Here is an 8,047-nt window from a genome sequence, read left to right as displayed (position 1 = left end):
TTTTTATTTTAGTATGTATGAGATCATTCATCAATATTACCTATTGCCCACAACTGTGTGGCAGATTGTAATATCTATCAATAAATAAATCTATCAATTTCAAAAAAAAAAAAAACTCTAAACCTGGAACATCATCAATTTAGATTTGATTGCTTGTATTTATTTGGACAAAAAGTGCAAAACAAATAATGAAATCATTTGAGCTCTTTTTTTACGATTTCCAGGTTACTTTTTTTCTTTATCGGTTATAGCTCTGTGCGCTCCAGGAGAAAAGTATACCGTTGTGTTACTGCATATAATTTATATGTAATTGTTAAACAAATAACACCTTAATATCGATCGACAATACTAAAAAAAGCACAAATTTCAACCAGTTTTGTTTTTTGCTGAGAGATCAACCACTCTTTTTTAATTATAATTTTTTTTGGCTCATATGGTAAAATGCTAAAAATTGTTGACTTTATTTTTTATCTCAGCCACGGCTCAATTGAATTTAGTAGCGAACTGTTTTATTTAATAATTGGTAAAAGAATGATATCATAAATAAATTAAAAAATAAAATGGACAGTTTTAAATTACAGTATCCCCAATACAAAGAAAGGATTGAGGAGTTCTGTACAAAATGGAGAATAGATCATTTAAATAAATATAAATTACAATTAACAAAAAAAATAAACAAAATAATAAAGGTTAAAATTAATAAACCGTATAATAGGGAGTACTTAAAAAAGGATCTGAACAAGACATTTATCTCTAGCAATAATATTCCTAACAAATTTAATTCTCTTCTGAAAATAATAGTAATAAAGAAATCATCAATAAATACGAAGACCTATATAAGATGAATTTGGTGAAAAATTTAACAAATAGAAAAATTCCAAATAATATTATAAATGTTCTAAGTCTAGGGGTTAACGTTAACATGTTTCCAAAAGACATAAGAAATGACGTAATCATATTGATAACAGATGTAGAAATAATTCTTAGAAACATGGAGACATATGAAAATCACAAAAATAGTCTTTGGAACAATATAATCAGAAAAATAGGTAACTATATTGATAAAAATAGGAGGAATAATAATAATAAAGAAAATAAACTATTAGAATTATGGAAAAATGATATAAAATCTCTTTTGGAATTTAAAAAGAAAAATATGGTATAAAAATACTTATGGATCATAAAATCTGATAAAACAAAAAGGGTGGCTATAATGAAAAAAGAAGATTATAAGGAATAGAAAGCAATGTTGATGATAAATTGTGATTTCAACTTTGAAGGACATTGGTCGATATAGACAGAATATTGAAGAACCTTAGTTATTATTTAATACATTTTATGCATTTACTATTAAAATTGTGGTTAAAACTAGGAGAAGTTGAAGATTCAGAATTAGAATAATGTTTAAAAGTGAAGATTTAATTGGCTTTCAATCGAATGGAAAGTTAACGTCTTATACGTGACATCTCTCGATGGCGTATGAAAGCCCATAAGTGCCGCTAGGGCAAATGAACTTAAGTCCGTTTCACGGATTCATGTCCTTAGGAGGCAGATAATACACAATGGCGGATCAGAATATTCTATCGAAATTTATAGATATAATAAGTTGTTATTATTCTACTCTTCCTTCTCTCCTCTATTCAATACCATCTGTCCTTTCCCCAGGATCTGTAACGAGTACTTGTGCAACTTGCTACCCTCTCGAATGTAAGCTTTTTGGCTTACAGAGAGTAGTATCCCTTCTTGCAGGACCTAAAGCGAATAACTTTAGTAATAATAATAATAACTCTACACGGCCTTAAGCGAATACCCTACGAAGAGGGTGTACATTATTGGATTATTTATATTTATCATTTTGATATCTGGTTTGTTGCGAGTGCTTTATCGAATAAGTGGCATCTCTCATTCAGTAAGATAAGCTTCTAATCCGGCCTACCTATAAAAAGACCATTTTACCAAAGAAAAACAAATGAGCACCAGTTTCAGTTGAAAAGACATCTACCCGAGAGGAAGGTAGGAACATTCCCTAAATATTCCAGGTGTAGTCTTATTGCAAACTATTATTTACAAAGATTCCGATAAAACGAACTTATTAGTGGGAAGTTTTTTATTTTATTTTAATCAGGGTAGCAATATTTAAACTTACATTTCCATTTTATTTATTACTTCTTCACACATTGATTATTGACGTTTGGAGACTCTTCCCTCCCCCTACATTTGTAGTACATACCTCTAACAGGCATTTACTTCACTTTATATGTTAAAAACTTTTTTTTAGTATTATACATTATTAATTAGATTATATGTTATATAACATCTTAAATATGTTGCAAACTAATATTTTGGAACTTTTTTTCAAATTTAAAGATTAATTAACTATGAAATTTTTTTTTATTTTCTGCCAATATCTTTGGTCTCATTTTATTTTAGGCTTTATAGCAGGCGCAGGAGTAAAAGTAATTGAAAAATATTTTAAACTATTTTAGTTTCAAGGCACCGAAGTTCATTTCATGGAGAAAATTTTATTTTTATTTATTTATTTTTTTTTTGGCCAAGACTCCCCATTGGAGTCCTATACTGGAGAAAATTTTGATATATCGGGAATAATTCGATGTAGAAGTATCAATATGCACTTATATTAAATCTCGTTAAGTAAACCAAGGAGTAGTTAATGATAATGATAATGTCCTCGTTGGAGTATCATTATACCGTAGATATTATTTAATTTGATAAGTAGGGTTTATAATATTTACAAAAATAAATTCACAAATTGTATCGTTATTTCAAACTAAATGTACTTACGTACATAATTGATACAATTGTATTTCAGGAATTAATAGGCGTACAGATTTCTATGTGAACTTAAATTAAAGCTACATAAATGTAGGACAGGTTTTAAAAAACATTTCATAGTAGTAGTAATTTCCATGATATTTGTCAAAACAAATAAAAAAATAAGATTTTTCATTAATTGGAAAAAACCTAGGAAATAATTGAACATAAAGAGCTCACGATTTAGCAAAATGACTCTAATTTACAAAAAATACTACTGTTTTTTCGTGTCGTATACAGTTTTAAGGCAATGGACCGTTGAATGGAGAAAAGTGAAATTTTAGGTTTTTCTGGTAAAAATTAATTTTCAGAGGCTTGCTCCTTAAATAATTCAATACCTACTTTTTAAGGACATTTACTGTACTTGTAGCCTAAGTAAAAGTTAAATTAATTTTTCCACAGAAAATACTGGGCAGGAATTAAGACATCGCAAAAAATAACAAGTTCGTTGCAGCCCTTCTAAGATGGCAGAGGTTCATATTTCTAGTCTATGTTGAGAATACTTATAGCATAAACATTCAAATTTCCCTCTAACCGGATATATTTTTTATGGCCTGGGCATATTGTTCTATAACAAAAATTAACAAGAAATTTTACTTTATAATTGTTTTACCTCCAGACACTGCCATTAACATTTATGTTTAAAATATTGATGAGTATTGAAGTAACGGATTTTGTAAAATTGTTCAAAACTCTTAAAACTTGCAAAGTACATTTTCAGTTCAAAGATTTACGAAGAAATGTTGAAAATGGAAGTGGACAGTTTTGGAATGTTGGTTGACTTGTAAATATTAAAATAAATGTATATGTGTGAATTTAAGAAGTTTATTGTTAAATAAGTGCAAACAACGAAAAAACGTTGCTTATTATTAATATTAACATATTGGTTTATTATTTGAATTAAATATTTTATTGCGTCAGTAAATAACAAATAATAAAATATTTTATGTGTCCACTAAGACAACTTTCGTAACTGTTTTCTGTTCGAAGTCTATTACAAAAATTGTCAGTATCTTCGAAAATGATGACTGAGTTAACACCTTCGCAGCCGATTTAATTGTTTACAATCTCATGATGCTTTTTCGAATTTTTCGAAATACATATAGTTTCCAAGTTATTTTTAGGCATATGCCAACAATTGAACCAGTTTCCGAGAGAACCTCAACAGATTACTCTTAAAAACATATGAATACATTTAAAATATTTTAATTTAGTTGGATTTATTTTATTTGAAACTCATTACTTTTAAAATAACAGCTCTGGATTTTAAAATAACTTCTAACCGGAGTTATTTTTGTTATTAAGAATTTGAGAAAATAATTCGAAAACTCACCCACAACCTCCCCCGGGCATTTGTGAGGCCCGTTAGCCAATGTGGCACTCACAAAAAATAGTCATGAGAGTGCCGAACCCACCCTACTAATAAACCACTTCAAGAAACGCACGATGTATTTCCTTATATATCGCGGGAGGACTTAGACCTCCATTTTCTGTCGCCCATATAACAATAATAATTCCAATTATTTTTCCTTTTTTTTTTTTGGAAAATGACTGAGATATAGGCCTCGGAATCATTTAACCAGGCGTCATTTTGAAAAGAGAAGGTAAATGTTAAGAAAATTTAGAGGATCATTTTTGGGTTACCTGTTGTTACTTTGGTGAAAAAACTCAGCATAATAGTTCCGCTAAATGCAGTGGACTGCATACAGCATGGGTGTCGGTATATCGTTTGGAATGTAAAAGCCTTACTAAGCATGCCCCCGTAAGTTTTCCATGTGTTTAGCCGATCGTTGGAATAATCGTGTAATAATTTTCTTCTATTTTCACAAATAGGCGAGATGTTGTTGTCATTTTGAAATGAATTGGCTAACGGCAATAACGAATTCGGATTTTTTTGCCGGGTAATTCATGTCTTCGGTACCAAATCTCAAACATATCAGCCTCGTAATTTCAGAGAAAATTCACATTATTCGATGTTTGGTTTCAACACATCTTGATTTTTTTTTTCTGATACTCACAAATTTTGAGTGGGTGTTTAATTTGTTTTCTTTGTCGTTTACAAAGGTTTATTATTGAAAACTTTATAATAATTTCATTAATTTTACAAACCAAAATCGACGAACGAGTTTAATTTTATAAAACTATATAGTTAAATAAACTGATAATACTTTAAATTTTCAGTTAGAAGATGGAGTTAACATTAGTGTTATATTTCACATTAATCCTGGTTTCATCAGCATTTTCGATTCCTCTGAATCCAAATGAAGAAGAGGAATGGAACGCTTATAAGGTAACCAGTGGAGAACGCATAATTTTTCCAATATAGTTAAAAAAAAAATCAATATTATTTTTAAACAAGAGCTGAATTAAATTGACTTACAAATACTGAAATTAATTCATTTTGTTAGAGCAAATACGGGAAGAGTTACGCAACAAAAGAAGAAGACCAATTAAGAAAGAACATATACTTAGATAATAAGTTCCGTGTCGTGAAACATAATAAACTGTACGACAATGGGGCTGAGACATACAGGTTGGGAATAAATAACTTCGCTGATCTTGTAAGTATAATTTATATAGTTTACATATTTTCCTTTTCATTGATTAATGGCTTCTGACTGGTATTCTTTTTTATTCTATAGACTTCAACCGAATTCAGGAAGCTAATGAAGGGTTATAAAGCACCTATATCACGCGCTACAGAACATTATGTCTCATCAGCAAACGTAAAACTCCCGGATAGTGTTGATTGGAGAACAAAAGGTGCCGTCACACCTATCAAGAATCAAGGAGGTTGTGGATCTTGTTGGGCATTCTCTACGGTAAGATTATATGATAAATTTCCATAATCCAAGGCAATCGTGGAATATTTGTCGTTTATATTAAAATCTGTTCCCAACAGACTGGATCAATCGAAGGTCAACATTTCTTGAAAACTGGCAAGCTCGTATCTCTCAGCGAACAGAACTTAATTGATTGTTCAAAAGACGAGGGAAATCTAGGCTGTTCTGGAGGTTGGATGGATTGGGCGTTTGAATATGTTAAGAAAAATAACGGGATAGACACCGAAGAATCTTACCCTTACACTGGCGAAGTATATTTAATCCACTGAATATTGTAAATATCTTAATAATAACATTACTAGTGATATGGCACTAACTAGATGGTTCCTTAGGATGATAGCTGTGCTTTCAAATCGGCAAGCGTTGGAGCCACGATCACTGGATACGTTGATATTCCTAAAGGTAACGAAACAGCTCTCCAAACCGCAGTGGCCAACATTGGACCTGTATCTGTGGCTATCGACGCAAGTTCTTATCAATTTCAGTTATACGAATCAGGTAATGAGTATAAGATGTAACTAGCATTAAACTATGATGTAGGGAAATATACGTTTAAAATTATTTCTCTCCAACTAAGAATTAATATTGTATATGTTGAATAGGAATCTACTACGTGGCGAGCTGCAGTACTGAGGATCTAGACCACGCTGTTTTGGCAGTCGGATACGGATCCGACAACGGCAAAGACTACTGGCTGGTGAAGAACTCCTGGGGTGAGGATTGGGGTATCAGTGGCTACATCAAAATGACAAGAAACAAGAATAACAATTGTGGAATCGCTACAAAGGCCAGCTATCCAACTGTGTAATAAATTCCTGGATGGTATTGAAATAAATTTGTATTCTTAATACATTATTGTAATGATTTATCCAATATAATCCACACCTTCCAATATAATTCACCTCCTAATGTCTTTTGAATAAGGGAAATTTAAAGGATCAAATAACTTAAGGCATTGAAAAAGCTAAGGTCAATCTTTTCGGAATCGTATCAATTTAAAAATGAGGAATTTTCAACAAAAAGTTGTTTTGATATATTAAAATTCTACACAAAAAATATATTCAATTTACTTCAAAATTTAAATTTTCCCCTGTCAAGAGTTACAAATTAAATTATTTCTTTTCTATAAACAACAAATGAGTTGGTATATCGCAAAAATACCATTCAATAAATGTACTACTATTGATTCAAATAAAACCTCTGGACTATTAGTTTTTACTAATTAATTTTGCATAATTTAAATACACAAGTAACATTAGAATTACGTTAAGCAATTGTTGCCGGCACCAAGGAGGCAAGTTTCTGACCCTCTATGATATTTATGAAGGGGGCCAGAGAACACAGTATTTCAAAGGCATTTACTCAAAAATAATGTATTAAAAAGTTAAATAAGTTCTATACATAATAATTGTCATAATGCTTTATGCATTTATTTATATAGTTTGTTGTATTGGTACCAATAAAAGAGAAATAGAATGATAAAAACCCTTATAACTGGCAATAAATTTTTTATAGTTAATAGGAATTTAATTTAAGATTATTAATACTTAATAACTATATAATTCGCTTTCATGATTTATGTAATAAAAGGTCTGGGTATCTATCACTTAACACACACTAACTTTTAGCCTAGTCCCTTTATCATTATAAAGAAGGGCCCTCCTTCCACAAATGGAGTAGATTGTTTTTATCCTGTATGTTATGATGCCCTGATGAAAAACCCCACTTTTCGATTTTAACATCTCTCTCCTAAATAGCGAAATGGAAATTTATTATGGACACTTATTATTTAAGTATCTGCCCATTTTAACGATGAGTAAACAATCTTATTATTATTAACAATAACAAATATTATTCTTTACATTACTAAACTACATTACATCTCAAATTAAAAACTCAGGATGCATAAATTTAGACACTCTTCTTTGAACCGGTCTTCTCCCCAGTACTTTTCCCACTCCAGCTGTTTCTTGAAATAAATAATAAAACAAATAAATTCTATTCTTTTTTTTATTATTTATTTATTGCTATTTACTACTGTACATTCATGTATATATACATCCTGTATTTGATTTGATTTTAGTTTATAATGGAATGATACAGGCGTATAGAGAAACTACCCATTGGCAGCACTCTAATGACGTTTTGACATTAGTAGGTCTCGTGGCCATCTTCTTTTCAGGTGTCTTGGAGGTTGTCAGAAATGGAAGAGGAAACAAGGTTAGAAACTAGTGGGTTTGGGTGGTTAAGTTCTACTCTAAAAAAGAAATTTTATACTGGGTAGGATTTCTTTAAAAAGTGATCTTTTCAAAGATTTTCGAAAGGATAGTTAGTAGGATTGTTAACGCCATATATATATATATATATATATA

General features: G+C 30.4%; 1 protein-coding gene across 1 annotated transcript; it reads left to right on the top strand.

Moving 5' to 3' along the window:
* The first annotated feature begins 1,909 nt into the window (after positions 1-1,909).
* Positions 1,910-6,525, top strand: LOC106684321 (digestive cysteine proteinase 1). The gene is made up of 7 exons (XM_014426331.2): positions 1,910-2,013; positions 5,014-5,122; positions 5,241-5,393; positions 5,475-5,654; positions 5,735-5,926; positions 6,008-6,173; positions 6,278-6,525. The coding sequence occupies exons 2-7, from the start codon at positions 5,021-5,023 to the stop codon at positions 6,481-6,483; spliced, it is 999 nt and encodes a 332-aa protein (XP_014281817.1). The 5' UTR covers positions 1,910-2,013; positions 5,014-5,020; the 3' UTR covers positions 6,484-6,525.
* The last annotated feature ends 1,522 nt before the right edge of the window (positions 6,526-8,047 follow it).

Source organism: Halyomorpha halys, unplaced genomic scaffold (genome assembly GCF_000696795.3).
Source record: "Halyomorpha halys isolate HHAL.00 unplaced genomic scaffold, Hhal_1.1 Scaffold570.1, whole genome shotgun sequence".
Taxonomy (NCBI): domain Eukaryota; kingdom Metazoa; phylum Arthropoda; class Insecta; order Hemiptera; family Pentatomidae; genus Halyomorpha; species Halyomorpha halys.
The sequence above is the reverse complement of the archived record's forward strand: the minus strand, read 5'-3'. Positions and strand labels throughout refer to the sequence as shown.

Bases quoted from the DNA above. Each gene is read 5' to 3' on its own strand.
- LOC106684321 (XM_014426331.2), top strand. From the start codon at position 5,021: ATGGAGTTAACATTAGTGTTATATTTCACATTAATCCTGGTTTCATCA. The intron at 5,123-5,240 runs GTAACCAGTGGA...TCATTTTGTTAG, and splicing joins AGGAATGGAACGCTTATAAG to AGCAAATACGGGAAGAGTTA. The intron at 6,174-6,277 runs GTAATGAGTATA...TATGTTGAATAG, and splicing joins ATTTCAGTTATACGAATCAG to GAATCTACTACGTGGCGAGC.